The sequence below is a fragment of the Melanerpes formicivorus genome, unplaced genomic scaffold (genome assembly GCF_026170545.1).
Source record: "Melanerpes formicivorus ecotype bairdi unplaced genomic scaffold, bMelFor1.0.p_v2 SCAF_48, whole genome shotgun sequence".
Lineage (NCBI taxonomy): Eukaryota > Metazoa > Chordata > Aves > Piciformes > Picidae > Melanerpes > Melanerpes formicivorus.
Window position 1 is genome coordinate 2,625,370 of NW_027142400.1, and position 18,178 is coordinate 2,643,547.

Here is an 18,178-nt window from a genome sequence, read left to right on the forward strand (position 1 = left end):
CACATCCAAATGTCATTTTACGTAAAATGTTTTGTTTTCTGCATTTTTGCCACTAAAAAAAATCTTGCCTGGTGAAAAATGAGATTTCTTTCTCTTCTTTAACTTTTCTTTCTTGTTTTGTTAAAGAAATGTGCTATCACAAAGCAGCCTCCTTCCACAAACCATGAAAATGAACAGAGCACAAAATAGTATAATGGAGAATATTTACTGTATTTCATCCCCAAGGAAATGCATTATATCCTTCTAACAAGGCTCATGTTTTAAAATCAGAATGAGTCACTAATGAATGAATTAACAAAATGTCACTAGAGAGAGAGAATATATTCTGCAGCCTCAAGTTCTTTTGTTCTTCGGCACCATTGGATTTTCCTTCAAATGCTCACATCCCTTCTCTGTTCACTTATTTCAGGAGTTTGCATCACCATTACATTCTGTGAAGCTAAGCCAATCCCATGGGGTGTTTTTTCCTTAAATTTGCTATAAATCATTATAGATTGGAGTATGTAGTGAAGATTAATGTTCCCTTTCCCAACTAGCTTTGCAGCTGCTCAGCCTCTCTCTGGTATCTCTTCTGTGCAGGACTCAAGTTCTTAGTAGTGATCTAGACCTAAATAGGTTGTTTCTTCCAGACTCCAAGGGACTCCCAACTCAGTTAATGGAAACCAGGAAACCAAGGCATTAAATAACAAGTTGAGTAAGGAAAAGATTATGCTGTTCTTTGGCTGTTTGTGTATCCAGTCCTCATTTCCATTAGCCAAATTTGTACCACCATCCTGCTGTGGAAGTGCAAAAGAAGTTATTAGAAATCTGGGGTTTCTTTATTTATTTGCAGTACACAGAGAAAGACTTTACTAGAATCTCATCCCTTTCATGTGTGTAAAATAGTTTAACAAAGTTACAGGTATTTTTAATAAACTTTGGCAGGAGTAATTGTAGAATTTTTTCCAGGTGGCCTTGCTCCAGAATGAAAGTTTGGAAAAGAACAAGAGTATACAAACTTTACATAATCAGATTTGTAGCTTTGAAATAGAAATTGAAAGACAGAAGGAAATGCTGCGGAATAATGAATCTAAAATACTTCATTTACAGGTAAGAAATTTAGAATCTCCCAATTACAGCAGAAATGGTAGTAGCTTCTGTTCTGTGCCTTTACACTTGTCAAGTGAGGCGTTCTAATTAAAAAGGGTGGGAGAGAGTTTATCTTATTACAAAGCTACTCTGATTTTAATCCATCCTTTTTTTAATTCTGCTCAGTAGCTGGTTTGCTGGAGTAATATCCCTTAAACACTGCAGTTGCCTACTCTGTATTAAAGCCTGCTGTTCATAAAGGGAAAAGATTGAAAACAAAGTTACAAATCTTATCTGAAGTGTAATTATTTTTTCTTCTCTGCAAAAAAATTACTGTTTGAGGAACTACTGTCAAACTGAAAGATTAGCACCTTAAAACTGCCACATGTACAACGTGTATTTCTTTTCTACTTGCTGGTATTAAAGAAAAATACTAATCATGATTGAGATCATTCTAGTGTAGAATTAATCTAGACATAGTACAATTGAATACACTTTTAAAAATCAGTATTTCTGTTGTCCATCTTCTGAGTAAAATGTATCGATTTACTCCTTTGCCAGTAGGTCTGAGTTTCTTATTCTGTGGTCTGAATCACCTGGCCATAGGCCGGTGTCAAGCCAGGAATTTAGCAAGCTGTTGTGAAGGTATTGTTTACACATTATTTTAATATATCTGATGCTAGAATATCACCCAGTTTAAAGGAAGGTAAATAAAATTATCTTTTCAACTTGCTATTCACTTCATGTATTAAACTGCAGATGTTTGTACTCAAGAAAGATCTGAGTATCCAAGCTAGAATGTGGCTAAAATTTAAAGGACAGTGCATTCAACAGCTCAGAGCTGTAAGACCCTGAATGTTGCTGTATAAGGAAGTCTTTAAGTTTGGCAACAGGGACATTTCTCCTTATAGGAACATTTCTTTCCATGTTCTACCCATGTAGTAACCAGTTTAGCCTGCCTTAGTCATTGTTTGATCTGATAGTAGCCTGGGATAGAGCTGCATGCTTATGGTATTGCATTCTGACACTAGGAAGCTAATTCTTATATGTACTGATATTGCTGATTGAATCTACCAGGAGGTAAGTTAATTTGTAAGCCCGGGGCTCTTAACACATGCTGTCTCAATAACCAGTGATGAGAGGGGAAATGGAAAAACATAGAGCAGACTTTTCCCATGATTGTCTTGATGACAGATTGCACTATCTTTGATTTCCTCAAGCTGTGTTAGCAAATTCAATTTCCAAATGGTTTATGTTTTTTAAAAAACCCCCACAACAATATGGTTGGCAGATTCCAACAGGTAGTCTTTTTGTGGTACTGGAGATGTGTTTTGCTCATCCCCCCCAGTTACTGCTTCTCACCAGCTATTCTATTTCAGTTAAGGCAAACTGTGTTTCACAGCTATTTCAACCTGATTCCTTCCACTTACTGAACTTCCTGGTTCAGTGAGGTTGTTAAGAGCATCCTGGAAGCACACCTTGACTTGTTTTTCCCTGGATGATATGATTAGCCTCATTCTGTTGCCTCCCAGGAGTTGAAAGATTCAGTTACACATTGTGAGCAATTCTTTTTCTGGGTTGTATTGACCAGCCATGGCTGTACACAATCCCCATATATTTCCACTGTAAAATTAGCCAGTTCCAGACTAGACTAGCAATATTTGTTTGGTCCCTCAAGCCCTACACATGCTAGTAATTTCTAGTGTAGTTTCAGGTTTAGTTGTCACTTAGCCTACTTTGGCCTGGGAACAGCTGTTTCACTGAGGAAAAACTGGTGTGCTGTGAGGCTTTTAACACAAGTAATGGAAACGCATCAAAGGTGTCTGGGCATTGTCAGGAACCTCCAGCTGGAGATGGTTTGATTCAGTTTAATCTTCTGTCTGCTGACCTCTAGGGAAAGTCTTTTTAACAAATGGAGTACATAATACTTTTTTGACTTCTGTCTTGTGGAAAGGAACTTTGGCATCAAGTAGTATCCAGTCCACCTGAGTGTATATGGAAGCTTATTAGTAAGTCAAATCTTAAGCTGAGTGTGGACGTGAGGTACTTAAAAGCAAAAGAAACAATGACCTTATGAATATGAAATTATGTAATTTGTAGTACATTCTTTCAAAAGGGGAGGTTGTAGTACCTTTGGTTCCTTTTCTAGTGTATTCTTGAGCTTTTCAGTTTTACTCTATCAACTTCAGTGAAAAGATCCATTAGGAGCATCAGAAAGAGAGTTGCAACTATTCTTCAGTTCTACGTGACATTTTCTAAATTGTTTTACTAAGAATAGTGCTAAAATTCTGGAAATGTTTTATTAGAAATACCAAACAAAACCTGGATGAAAACTAACATCAAGAAAAACCCTTAACGGTTTGCCAGGCATATAACTCTGGATTAATGATCTGGAGAGGTCAGTTGCTGGAATAAAAAGTGCATGCAGAAAATTGATGTCTACTTGAAAATTTATGAGTACAGTGTGAGACATCTGTGTGCTTTCTAATGGAGTAATTAGAGTGAAATCCTCCACTGCTGCATTAAATTCAGATTTAGTACATTGGTACCGTGCAGTATGAGGGCGGTTGACTCCCTGTAGGGTAAAAAGATGGAGATCTGCTTGCTGTTCGAAAACAGAATACAACTTTATTTCCAATTATTTTGTATCTCTTGAATCCTCATGAAGAGATACAGGAGATAAAATACTATGTGTTTGCCAATGCATAGTAGATGCAGCTCAAAACCAGTTTTGATTGTACATTTACAAAGGTAGAATGTTGCACAGAGGTTGATGAAGAGAAGTTGATTTCTAATCAAATCTTGCAGTAAACTTCTCCCAAAAGAATAGCTTGCAATTCTTCTGCATCTTTACCACTTTCCTAGTTCCTATAAGAATATGTGTTTGTTTTGTTTGGTACTCTGTTAGTGCCAAGAGGTCCCAGTTGGAAATTAGAGTGTCTCTGTGTGAGGCACTGTACAAACCCATGACCACGTTTGTTGCTCTTGCCTTGGAGAGTTAATTTTTTTGTGTGAGTAGAGTGGGTCACACCTTGAAATTACTTTTGCACATTAACTGTGAGCTAATGGCCAAATCTTGTGGCTCTGCTCTTAAAACAATTTAGGCCATTCCTTGGTGTTGTTTCCTTTTATATATGCAGCTAACAGCCCTTTACTATTTTATTATCTGATGACCATCAGTTCAAGAGACAGTGACTATGCTGGTAGCTGATGATTAATACATGCAGGCAAGTTGCTTCATCTCTTTGAAAGGACCATGCACCTGCATTTATGATTCAGTACACAACTTTCCTTCACAAAATTGTAATTTTGCAAGTGAGATAAAAGCTTATTTTAAAACACCAACAGGGAAATCATAGTTCCTCTTGAAATACGTTAGATTCTGCAGTACTTTGAGAGACAACAAAATAAAATACTCTTAGAAAATTATTTTGCTAGCTGACTTACCAAATTGACAGCCTTAATTAATCATTACAGACTTTCAGTATAACTGAAACCACATGATAAAAGCAGAAGCCTAAAAGGGGAAATGCAGGTTGCTTGAGGGAAGGATTTTCCCCATCAGTGGAGAATGTTAAATCCACATGGCTAATGCAAAATTATTTCATTTCATTGGTTTGTACTCAACTGCTACTTTTTTTTTTAAAGAGAAGTGAAAAATCGTTTTTGTAACTTGGCACTATATGATGATAAACTCTAAAGTTAGATTTGGAATTTAACTGTAGGTGGTAGCAAAAGTAGTTCTTGTCTGAAATATTTGTGTTCCGATCTGAACTTCACCACTGATAATGGGGTTCTGGCTAAAATTCCTGCTAGTCCAAATTCGCTGTGATGCTGTGAAGTGCTCTGTGTTTCCTGCATCAGGTTTGAGGTAGAAGACTGGGAAATGTGTTCTTCTTTATATTTGTAATCTACTGAGGTGCTTGCAATATTCCTCTTCCAGAAAATAGCAACTTTTATATCATTTTTTTAAAGTAATACATTTCATGCTTTTCCAAAATCAACTGCGGTTTTTTGTTTGTTTGTTTTGCTAAAAAAGACTCAACAAGCAAGCACCTTCAGGATGCATGGCTTCAAGTGAGGAAGTAAGGGTGGAAATTTTAAAAGTGCTCAAGGGGACAGAAGTGATAGTGTTGCTTACAGTTGTGAGGGCTTCTGTTGTCATTATGGGCACTTAATAACTTAGGCTCTGATAAGTGATTTATTTGAGACTGAAGCTTGCTAATACCACTTCACCTGCACGTGTACATACTCCTGCTCCATGTGTGCAAGAGTATTGATGTTTTGCTAGGGGGGTGAGTTGTTTGCTATTACCCAGTAATAAACACATGCCCATGAGCAACCACTCGATCCACTGGTAAGTTGTTGTCCCCATGCTTTGTTGCTTAAGTACTGTTAATATCAAACCCAACAAATATCAGCCCATAATGTTATTAAAATATTGTTACTGTTGCTATTGCATCTTCTGGTTGATAGATAATCTTAATTTATGCACATTAAACACTTTTTGTTATTCTAAGTTGTTGTTTATTGTTTTATGAAGCGAGTAATAGACAGTCAAGCAGAGAAACTGAAAGAGCTGGACAAAGAAATCCGTCCCTTCCGACAAAACTGGGAGGAGGCTGACAGCATGAAGAGCAGTGTAGAATCCCTCCAGAACAGAGTGACTGAACTGGAAAGTGTTGATAAAACTGCAGGTCAAGGAGCTCGAAATACAAGTAAGTGTAAGCACAGTGGACTGAAGTAGTCAGCCACGTTGTGAGCAGTGTCGACAGAATGACACTTCCATTGTGCTTTTTATGTGGAAGCACCGATGATGCTGATTCTTCTGATATTTTAATAAGAAACTGCATAATCCCTTTGATGATGTGATATTGCTTCCATGCTGTTTGTGGATGATTGATTCTTGTCTTTTGTTTTGTTTTCTTGACCCTTATCTTGATTACAGTGTTGGTTCTCAGAGTTTCTAAGTTGGTCTTTGACAGCTAATAGCTTTCAGCAGTTTCTTTCAATGTAGTCTTAGTACAAGTCTCTTGTATTACTCTTGTCACCCATGAATGAATCCACAGTATGGTTATCCACCTGAAACCACCTGTGAGATCTCTTTGAGAATAAAGTTCTTGTTGTGCCTGCTAAATACAGTGAAATCTGGAGTTCAGCAAGATAGTGTAGATCACATCTAGTGTTTAAATGATTAGGACAAAGAGTATTTAAGTAGATGTGTATGAAACATGCCTTATTGCTCCTCAGTCTTGTATGTTGGCCAATTTTGCCAATGTGCAAAGACAGAGTAATGTTTCTGTGTGAGGGAAAGGGGACATTACAAACAGTCCTTCCTCCAAACAAAGCAAAAGACCACATAATGCAGAGCTGTGCTTGAATTTTCTGTTCTTTTATGATGAGCTTTAGACATGGTCACAGTGCTATAGTTTTGAGACAGGTAGTGTCTGAGAAGAATATTGAGTGATCGGTGATGCATTGTGAATTTCAGAGCGATTACGTAGGATGCATAACTACTTCCAAGTTCTTCACTGCTAATAGCAATCCAGCGATAATGCTTCAAAGTCTCCTCTCAAAAAATGGAACCCTCTGTAGTTATTGTTTAGTGACCAGAAAAAAATTGTTAGATAATTTAAATATTTTTACTGCATGTGTGATTAAGACTCAAGTTTGTAAGAATCCCAGGTAACCTGGATTGCAAACTGTTGTCTATGGAAATGGCTTCACCAGTGGACAAACACACTTTGGCTCTTGAAGAGGAAAGTGTTTTCATATGCAGTAATATCATTGGCCATTGATTTTTACAGTCTTTAGGAAAAACTACTTTCCTTGTCTTTCTGTATTCCTACAGGCCTACTAGAGACACAGCTGAGCAGACATGACCAGATGCTGAGTGTTCACGATATTCGGCTGGCTGACATGGACCTCCGATTCCAGGTGTTAGAAACTGCCAGTTACAATGGGGTATTAATCTGGAAAATTCGAGACTACAAACGTCGAAAGCAAGAGGCAGTCATGGGGAAGACTCTGTCCTTGTACAGCCAACCCTTTTACACTGGATACTTTGGCTACAAGATGTGTGCCAGAGTTTACCTTAATGGAGATGGCATGGGAAAGGGGACGCACTTGTCGCTGTTTTTTGTCATAATGCGTGGGGAATACGACGCGTTGCTTCCCTGGCCCTTTAAACAGAAAGTGACTCTCATGCTGATGGATCAGGGGCCATCTCGACGCCACTTAGGAGATGCTTTCAAGCCAGACCCAAACAGCAGCAGTTTCAAGAAGCCAACTGGAGAAATGAACATTGCATCTGGCTGCCCAGTCTTTGTGGCTCAAACTGTTCTAGAGAATGGAACATATATTAAAGATGATACTATTTTTATTAAAGTCATAGTGGATACGTCGGATCTACCGGACCCCTGACATACGATGGGGGAGGCAGATTACACAGAAGACAACTCCGTTTGGGGGTTTTATATCAGTTTGTCTTCAATCGGAGGTCCTAAAGCTCTCAGAACCACCTTGTGGAACAGATGGAAGAGTTTGAAGGCATAACTGCGTAGGGTCCAATTGCGAAAGTAGCGACACATTAATAAATCATACCATGGTATATTTTTTAATAGAACTAGCAACACTTAAACTCTGAAGAATCACTTATCCCTCCTGAGGATAATGATTATGGTCAGAGAGGGTTATTTTTTTTTTTTTTAACTTATTAATGATCTAGTCAATTGGAGGTGAAAAGACATATACAGTATGCGCTGAATAAATTACTGACTTTTATTTCTTTGAGCTAGAATACAAAAAACAAAAACTCCACACGTGGGCTAGCTGGAAATTGTCAGCATGTTAAAAGAAGAAACGATGAAGTAATGTTACACTTATATTATTTGAAAAACTGAGGTGCAATCTTGTCTGAAATATAGTATATTGTCTTTTTAAGGCCTCATCTGGTCTCTGTTTTAATAATTACTTTGTCAGAAGATCTTGGAGAAGTGTCCATGTCTTCTCAAAAGTATCTGAATCAAAATCATATTTTTATTTAAAGTTCTATTGTTACAAGAAAACATTTTATTTTGAAACTGTTGATAGACTGATATTTCTTGGAAGAAAAATAGAAGATATCAAACACTGGTTATCACTTGTGATAGGAAAAAAAAAATACTCAATTCTGTTATTTCTCTTTAGAAATGTAAACCTACAATATATGTCGTAGTTAATGACACTATTTCAAAATTGAGGAAAAATCACTCATGGATGCTGTGCATCATTATCAGATTTATAATTGTTTTCACCCTAAAATAGGGCATTTGTTGAACTTTGGAGTTCTAAACGGAATCCTGTACATTTTTTAAAGTTCTGCCCCATGCTTTCCAACCAAGCTATATATGTTGCACATTATGCTGTCAGCAGTATATAGTCTTTTCAGTATTGGGGAGGAGGATTAGTGCTGAAAAAAGCCTATATGTTTGTTCTGTACTAGCAGCCATTGCTTCTTAAGGACAAATAAGCAATGTCTTAATATAGTGATGGTGGCTTGCATGCATACATGTGCCTTAGATGTGCTGTGCTGCTTATCGACCATAGCTTTTTATTCAGATTAATTCTGATATCTGAAGTGGTAGTTTAATTGAACTTCAGGCACAATGTTTAGCCTTGTCTTCAGAGCCCTTAGGTACCTTGCAATGTACAAAATGGAAGCCAAAGCCCATTTCTTTGTCTTCTGGAGCTTCTGTGGCCTGGCCATGGAAGAATCCATCTTATTCAGGTGCCAAAACATTTTGCCTGGTGCTCCTATGGAGCTTGGACTAGACAGTCTCCATGGCCACTGTGAAGGCAGGCAACATTTCTCCTCTAATGCCTGTGGTTGTAGTGTTGGCATTGCTTGAAACAGACCCATATGAGAACTCTGTGGGGCTGTGAATGTATATGCTCATGACAGCTTCTCATAGCAGATGAGCATCCTAACTGGGAATGCATGGGCTTCTTTCTTGTAACAGCCTGAACTGCAGTGGAAAGTATTCGCTAGCCCTGAAACATGCTGATTGCAGCCTGCTGTGTTCATCTGCTTCTGTTTAACAGCCTGTGATAAGCAAGTCTAGAGACATAGCACTCTGGTGCTCTTTAAAATCCAAGAGCTGCTTTAGCAGAGCAGACTTGCACTACTGTTTTTAGCCTTTGTAGGCTTGAAATAAAACATTGCATCTCAGCCTTTAATGTCAGGTTGTATCAGTTTTCTGCTTTTCCAGGCATAGTCACAGTTTTTGTCTTAAGGTGCAGTTGAATTCATTCCTTTGTATTTCAGCTTGTCTTTGCCATTGTCTTTTTTGGCTGTGCCTTCACACACAGTGCCTGCAAGAAGTATTTATGAATATACAATGCATGCTAAGTGGTCTTCATGGGTTTTCCAGGCACCTGCTAGAATACTGCCTGCTGTTGACTGTCGCTACCGTCAGCAGCAACTTGTCTTCCTTTTCTTGCCTTCCATTGTCCAGGTACTGTACTCCCTTTCTGGTACATAGCTGTCAACAGGTGCAAGCTCAAATATGGAGGCATGTGCTAGCATTGAATTTCTAGCACAGAAGGAGGATGTTCTGCACAAGAGATAAATATCTACAGATATACCCGCAACTCTATATCTTTAGATATAATTGTATGGCACTTGCAGTTTTATGCAGGCTGCATAAGCAAACCCATCATGCTTTAGGGCGAAGGTTCGCTCAACTTGTGTCATTTTAATAATTGTGAATGTGGGCAGCTGAGCTTTTGTGTTTGTGCATCACAGAATTTTACTGAAAACAGGATTCCCAAGTGGAAATGTCCAAAGGACTCTCCTCCCATTGCTAATGCATGTCTTACAAACCTAAATGAAACCGTTTGGCCATCTCAAAACAGTTGATATCCTGTTTCAATCTGGGACTTGGAGGAGATTTCTAGTATAAGCAGGGCCCAGCATATTCTGCAGATTTCTGACTACCATTTCCAACTCCTGTGACAGAATTGTGCTTCTAAATCCAGACTCTTTTAAAGAGGAGAAAAAAAAAAAGTGTTTCCAGCCTTTGTGATTGAAAGAGAGGACTTTGAAACATGCAAAAAGTGTAAACTAATGGGGAAGTCTTCCTGAGTCTGCACACAGCCTAAACAAGTAGCTTTAAGAGATCTGAATATCTCCTCTTAGTGGGATATTGACTCAGAAACTTCCTAGAGAAGTTTAAATATGAACACTGCTAACTATATTAATGCCAATCACTGTAGCAGAAACATCCGTCACTGTTATATTTCACAGATCTCTATGCTGCTTTCCACATCTCCCAAGTGCCAAAAGCACCAGCTGCCAGAATCTTCAGCTTCATTTGGGCAGCTTTTATAATGCAGTAATGTGCTATCGATATGAAAATATTTTTGCATATATGCTTTTTATCACAGTTAATAAAACGGAGGCCTACTGCACTTATTTTTTAAAACTACATGAAGCTGCCAGAGAATTTCCAGTTTGCCAACCCTGCGTACTGTGAAATCCAAGATCTTGCTACACAAACGTAGACACCGCCTGCTGTGGAATACCTGAAGCCTTGACTGTAACACCCCTTTCTCCACAGAACTCTCGGGCCATCTCTGTAGAGTTCTTACTGTGTACATAGAAATCGGTTTTCTCTGCTTTCCAGCAAGGAGTATGTAGCATTTTGTGAAAACAAGGCCACTGTATATTCTCTGTTCTTTAAATTGAAAGGAAAAGATACCTGGTGCTTTACTCAACACTTTAAATTACTTAACTTTTTCTCTCATCATCAAAATGCCCTTTATCCTCTTTTCTGTGAAGTGTTCCTGACCCAGATATCCAAAGTTTTCTAGGGACTGTCTGTTTAAAGTGAATCATGGGGCAACATTCTATCCCCACAGATACTCTTAAATCTTGGCTAACTCCTTTGGAATGCCATTGTTGCAAGGGAGTCCCAGAGAATTTACATCACTTTGAACAGAGTTTCTTCAATGGAACCTTTCTTTCCTTCTGCTTAGTAATTCTTAGCAGTGCACAACTGAAGTCTCTTGCTGTTATGCTTTCTTAACCATAATCATCCAAGTTATGTACAAGCTTCTTCCTATTCCATCTTTCTCTAGGGAGATTGCAGTGTGTGGCAATCCAGATGTTGCCACTTCTGTATGCTCTTCAGCACAGGGTGAGTGTCTCTGTTACCCAGAAAGTCTTGAATTCTAAACAGCATGAAACCATTTGGGTATTTAAAGACCAACCTGCGATTATGATGCATGACCATGTCTGCATTGCTTCTCTGGTCTAATTAAAGGGGTCTTGTTTCAGTTACTGTCTACATGGTACACCTTCAACTGCTGACTTACAATATGCAATGTTGATTTCAGCTTTATACTGCAAATGTTCTTCACAGAGAGAATGTGCAATAGGAAAAGCGGATGAGGAGTGGCATAATTTTGATGGGAAAAAAAAAGTTGTGGGTAACATACTGGCTTTCTTACAAAATACAGATGATTTTCTTTGCCCATGTGTGTTCCTGTTTTAAAAAGGAAAGTTGAAGATATGTACCTGTTTCTGTGTCTGGTGAATTTCTCAAAGGCAAAGGCGATAGAGATTTATGTTAGTTGTAATTTTAATGTTGAACCCATGAATGTCAGGTTGTGATTGTATCGCTTGTGTTTCTCAGCTTGCCACAGTTAATGGCTCATTGAGATGGAGTTTAAAAGTTACCACCTATTTGTATCTGTATTCCATCACGTGGAATAGGCATTTCACCAACAATGCTGGGTTTCTGTTGTTTTGTTTAATTTTTAAAACACTGGTGCTGTTTGGTCCAAGACAGAGAAGCATATAGGGAGTAAATAGAAAAGTTGCCTGCACCACAGAAGAGTGGAAAATGTTACTGCAGTATTGATGCCTTGATATGATTTAACTATGCAAATATACAAATAGGTGAGGGGGGGAAATGTTTGGGTTGCATACCTAGTCTCTTAGTTGTTGCTCTGTAACTTACTCATATGTATGTAGGTACAGATACATACACACCAACATGCATGCACATATATATGCAAAGTCTTTTCTTTATATAGAAGTGGTGAAACAAAACCCTTTCCTTCAAGTTATACTTGATCAGTTGGTGCAAATATAACTTACTGCTGCTAAGGGAAGATCATGGCTAAGGGCAAACTTCAGGTTCACATCTTCCAGTTTTGAAAACCTGTATATAGCAAATGAAACAGTTTGTCTAGCTTTTCTGAAGACCTTGGAATGTCACCTAGGAGAGATGTCCTTCCTCGTGCTCTGCTAATTTGAAGATTCTTGTATTTTAAACAAACATCATTATGGCCAACTTGTTAATGACAAATTCTTTACTTTGGGAAAAAAGGTGATTAAAAAAAGCAACTGGATCTCTTCCTGGAATTCTTATTCTGTTCAGTTCGTACCTCTATATTCTAGTTGACCTAGAAATTACAGCTACTGCAATAAAAACTATTTGTTTGGGAATTCAGTCTGTCTGAGAGTAGTTTTTAGTGCATTGTACAGTGAAGGAAGCACTTTAATCTGCAAACATGTTTTGCTTATAGCAAGTGCTTTTCTGGACAAAGGAATTCAAGGATGAGATGTGAAGTGACTTGCCCAGAGTCATGAAAGGAAGATCCTGCAGATGGGACTGAATGGTGGTTCCAGTTCCCTAATGTTACCTTCAGGTCACTAGGTTTTAATACATTTGTCCCCAAAACAAGTTGACATACCTTAAAGACCCACATCAGGACAGTAAGGGCTAGAATTAAACATACAAGCTGTCATGATTTGGGGTTCTACATGTATGGTAGTCCAGATGTTACTGCTTGGTGGTGTTTTGCATGGCCTGCAGAGTGGGAGGCCAGCTCAATGTGTTGGTGTGAGTAACAGCAGTAAATGTGTGTCCTGCTCTATATGTTCAGAATTGCCCAACAAAGTAAGGCTCACTTGATGCTCCTCTTAACTGAGGATGGAGAATGCCATTCTGAAGTGAAGTGGCACTTTGTTCTACCAGCATGTATCATGACTGACCATTTCATTCTTGTGGAGCTTTCTCCCTTTTTCTTTAAACCAAGATATAGAGGGCTTAATTGTTCTTTCCTGCCTTTTAATCCATCTTTGCTGACAAGCGTGAGATAGAAAGGTTGTGGAAAACTTTGGACTGCTGATTCAGGGACATCCTCTTAACATTTAGAAAAGCAGAGGTACATAACATGTAAGGAATCTGACTATTCCTACTTGTCTTCTAATTTATGGTCAAGACTGCAGCTTCTGTCTTCCATTTCATGATGTTAGTGTAGATACTAGGTTGTGATTGTTTATATTTTTTTCCTCCAAGTTAGGATTAGTTCCTTAGGGTTCAAATAAGTTGTAAATTCCACAGAGAAGCACCTGAACCAAAATCCTGGATCCAAACATCCCAGGCTTGATGTAGAATTCAAATCTGGATCTCGACTCTGCGGCTTACTAACCTATCCATTTAGGGGAGGGTTTGTTGTCTCTGTGTGGTGTTTGTGTTCCTAGTCCTCTGGAACTAAGCTTTTAATTTGGTTGCCAGTTCTGCAAGGACTTTTTAACTTCTTAGCGATGCCGGTGTTCACACGCTCCATTGCTGGCAGTGTGATGCGTAGTGATAAAATTTGACTCTGTCTAAGGGTTACTGAGATAAACCAGCATTATCATTCGTAAAGGTCATTTTCTTGCATAGTGTTCTGAGCTTTGGATATGAATATAGCTCGCATCTGAAAGGACACATCTTCCAACTATGACCTGCATCACTGGCAGAGAGTTGTATAATCTGTACTTGTAGAATGGAAAGGTACAAGCTTCCATTGTTGCTGATGCATCATGTGATTCGCCTGTTTTGTTGTCTTTATAGCTGTTGTTTGGGGGGTTTTGATTGGTTGTTTGTTTGGTTGTTTGCTTTTTCTTCAGTTTTATCAAAAATATCCAACAGGGGAAGTTCAGGATTTTTTCTACAAGGTATAAAACTCCAATGATTTAATGTTGACTAGAGAGCTGTGAAAAATACCCCATTAGGAGATGATGGACTAAACGTAGGTCTACTTCTCTTAGACAAGTAGGATAACCTTTAAGATGCGTGGAACAACATAATAATTGGGAAAACTAAAGCTGACATTTGTTTCCAAGAAATTCCGTAAGAAGTATCTATGGAAAAGACATCAGTGATTGAGAGTAATGTACAAATTAATGTGTTTGAAACTTGTGTATCCATTTCTTTTAATTTCATGCTCTTTAGTGAACAGTACACTTGTGTTCAGTTTTATGATCAAAAACAAAGACCAAAGAAGGCCAACCTCATTTGATTGTGTATATTCTGCCTGTCTTAATTATCAATAGCTGTAAGGATACAGTGCAAGTGATTTGGTAACCAGTGGTTCTCGTCCTTTTAGGGGGAAAAACAACTTTAATATGTATAATTGATTGCTCAGCAATAACCATGTTGTTAAAATAATAATAAATAATAACGATGATGAAAGAATTAGCAACATGTCTTAATTTCCCAATAGCATTATTATATGTTGTATTTCAGTTTATTGTATATTGTGTTTTTGTATTTATTTGTGTTTGGAGGTCTTGATATGTCTTTTTGTGTTTAAATGCTAATAAACAAGGACAGTGTGTAAGAGTGTAGAATGCCAAACTCTGAAATGCTAAACTGTGTTATTAAAGGAAAAATAAATCTAAGTAGGAAATAATATTTTTTACAAAACCTCAGTGTGTTGAATTTGAATGACTGCTGACCTGCGAATGGCCGAGGCGCTGCTTCTCTCTTCTCTGGGCCCCCTATACATTGGCTGTTCAGTGCTGTACACTTACGCACCTGATGGACCTTTATTGTGGTGCTTCCCTTCCTCTTCACAGGAAATTTACCATAACTTTTATCAGAGTCCCATTTTTCATGTGATAACTCCGCTAGAATAAACCAGGTAATGGTGTTCATCCTAACCTCAGTGTCCAGAGTCCTTGTGCAAATAGAGGAGAAATAATTGGAATGGCTTTTTGTGCTTTTGTGGTACACTGCTTTCCCAAAGAGGTGTGGGTAAGGAGAGAGAGTGGCTTGAATGTCTGAAAAGGTAATTTTTTAAAATTGTCTTTCTTCTCCAGTGTCATTCTCAACTCAGAAATGCATGTGTTTGAAATCATGAACATGGTGCAGTCTCAAAAGCCTCACATTGTTTTGAAACAAGTGAAGCAATAGTGTTTCCACTACATTTCAGATTCGGCCTAGTGATGAAAACTCTGATCCTTGCGGTGGTATGTGAAGCACATCACTTCTACTGAGCACAGTGCTGATATGTCTGTCTTTACATTTTTTTTCCTCCCACCTCCTCATTACTGAAATTCTCCTTTCGCCTCTTTAACATCACTGCATGAGTATTGCTGGGTTTTAGCAGTGCGGGAATGTCCTGCCTATTAGAGTCAAGGCTGCAGTGTCTCAGCAAAAGCCACTGCCAGCACTGTGATGTGAGCATGTCCCACCCATCTGACACTGGTGTTTGCAGCGGATAGTCTAAAAGTGCTGGATGGCTGAGGGACAGCAGAGAAAAGCAAGTACAGGAAGATGGGCACAGAGAGAGGGAAGGGTGGCTGAGAAATGCCATCCTCACTGCACGCAAGATGTGTTATGGTGGAAGTTCCCTTCTGCTGAGAGCAGTCACTGCGAAGTGACTGAATACTCCAGCATCTCCTGCCCTGGTCATCACACTTTCCACTTTACTCCCACGCCGGCACTCCAGGCTGTGCTGCCTAAAGCTCTTCAGATCTCATTGTGAAGCGTGAAAAGACCGTCAATTTCCTTGTATTCTTAAGGAAATGGATTACCTTCGAGCAAAGCCCTCTTATGGAAGAGCAGCTTTTATTGTCCCCCGAGCTGCTCCTCCATCCAAATTATTTTGCTTGATGCTGCTCAGACCTGACGTGTCATTACAGTGTGGCAGGGTAGGTGGAGTAGAAACAAATTGCTTTAAATATGAAAGTGAACACCAATTCACTTCCTTGCTCTTTCCTCAGCAATGAATCAGTTGAAGTGCTACACAATGCCATTCCTGGCAAGAATGAATCTTTACAGAAGGTTTCTTCTTCACCATAGGTCACAGAAGGTGACTGGCAGCTTTTGTACTGTGGTTTTGCCCCGCAGGTGGTACGTTATTAGGATAATGGAAACGGACTGCCGGCTCGGAGAGAGCAGAGAAGTCAATGAGTGTGGAAAGAGGAGCTCCCCTGGTCTACAGAGGGTGCAGACACGTAAGTTGCCTGAGCCTGGACCTGCTGCTAGGGCCATCCCTTGCAAGAATTGCAGGGGGATTTGCTATAATTCCTTTGAAGTTTTCCAGTTTTTCAAGGCTCGGGTTTGTCTGATAAGGAGGAGCACTTCCAAAAACTTCATGGACCTGCAGATGGACCTATCTCCATATCTTGGTGATAGCTTGCTTTGGTGTGACTGAGTCCTGGAACTGTTTGAGTAAATGAAGGAAATATCTAGTGGTCAAAACAAGTGGCAGAAGAGGTTGATTTCACCCAGTTTTCACCAAGATAGGTTTTCTGTAAGTCAGTTGTGTGGTTCCTTCCTGCATGTCTGGGTGAAGCCCTGAAGGCTGTTCCTGTCTGGCTTGTCCTTGGTGGTGAAGAGGTGTGACAGCCCAAGTGTCTTCCCCTGCTCCCCTCAGTGAACATGGCACCTGAGGAGGGTGAGGCCACCCAGGCTCTGCTACTTTGGGGGGGTGACTTCTGGAAGCGGTGAACACTGGACCCCTTTGGACATTCTCATCTATAGACTCCAAAGAACAGGAAATTGGCCCAAGCTGGGAGCTGAATTCCCACTGCCCAGGCTGGCAAATACAGAAGACCCTGGGGCCTGACTTCTACCCTGTTGGTTGCAAATTGGATTAAGCAGTGTTTGGCCACAGCTCGCAGTATCAGTTGCAGCTGTGGAAATGTGTGTTTTGAGAGCATCACTATGCTGATTAGAGGCAGGAGTTGTTTGCAGACCAGGTTATGAACACTCAATGGCTGCTTTGTGCCAACACAGACGCTCCCATTGAGGAAATTATTTGAATCATCCCTGGCTGGTAAAAATGGCACCTGTTTCAGCATATGACTTCAAGTTGGGTAGGAATGTTGATCTGGAGGGCTGAGAGGTCCTACCTAGGAGATGGGATGTGGGCAGTCTGGGTCGATGGGCTGAGGCTAACTGTATGAGATTCAACCATGCCAAGTGCCAGGTTCTGCTCTTGGGTCTGAACAGCCCTGTGTCATGCTGCAGGCATAGGGGAGAGTGATAGTAAAACTTGCAGGCAGAAAAGGACCTGTGGGTATTGATCAACAGCCATCTGAACATGAGCCAGCAGTGTGCTCAGGTGGCCAAGAAGGCTGGCAGCATCCTGGCCTGAATCAGGAGTAGTGTGGCTGTCAGGATCAGAGAAGTCATTGTCCCCTTTTACTCAGCACTGGTGAGGTCACACCTTGAATACTGTGTTTGGCTTTAGGCACCTCACTACAAGAAATTCAAAGAGTTGCTGGAGCACGTCCAGAGAAGGGCAATGAAGCTGGTGAAGGGTCTAGAACACAAGTCCTATGAGGAGCAGCTGAGGGAACCAGGCTGTTCAGTCTGAAGAAGATCAGGCTGAGGGGAGACCTTCCCCCTATCCACAACTATTTGAAAAGTTGTTATAGTGAGGTGGGAGTTAGTCTCTTTTCTCAACTAACAAGCAATAGGACAAAAGGGAATTGTCTCAAGCTGTGCCAGGGAAGGTTTAGATAGGACATTATAAAAAAATTACTCACCAGAAGGGTTGTAAAGCATTGGAACATGCTGCTCAGGGAAGTGGTGGAGTCCTCATCCCTAATGGTATTGAAAAGACGTGGTGTTTAGGGATGTGGATTAGTAGTGGTGTTGGCTATGCTAGGTTAATGGTTGGAATCAATGATCTTTGAGGTCTTTTCCAAATGAAACAATTCTGTGATTCTATACCCTGCGCCATCAGCCAGTAGGAGTGGCTGGTGAGGTATGAGCCTGTCTTCAGCCATTCCTTCTTCAGCAGTTGTCCCAGGTGTAGATAGTGGTGGCAATCAATC

General features: G+C 39.8%; 1 protein-coding gene across 9 annotated transcripts in view; it reads left to right on the forward strand.

The window, feature by feature from the left end:
* TRAF3 (TNF receptor associated factor 3) overlaps positions 1-14,813 on the forward strand; it is a 74,517-nt gene extending 59,704 nt beyond the window's left edge. For all 9 annotated transcript variants that reach the window (XM_068160156.1, XM_068160163.1, XM_068160164.1 and 6 more), the window contains 3 exons: positions 949-1,089; positions 5,612-5,786; positions 6,920-14,813. In XM_068160156.1, coding sequence (XP_068016257.1) covers positions 949-1,089; positions 5,612-5,786; positions 6,920-7,491 — 888 coding nt within the window. In that variant the 3' untranslated portion in view covers positions 7,492-14,813. The remainder of the gene's footprint in view (positions 1-948; positions 1,090-5,611; positions 5,787-6,919) is intronic.
* Positions 14,814-18,178: the final 3,365 nt, after the last annotated feature.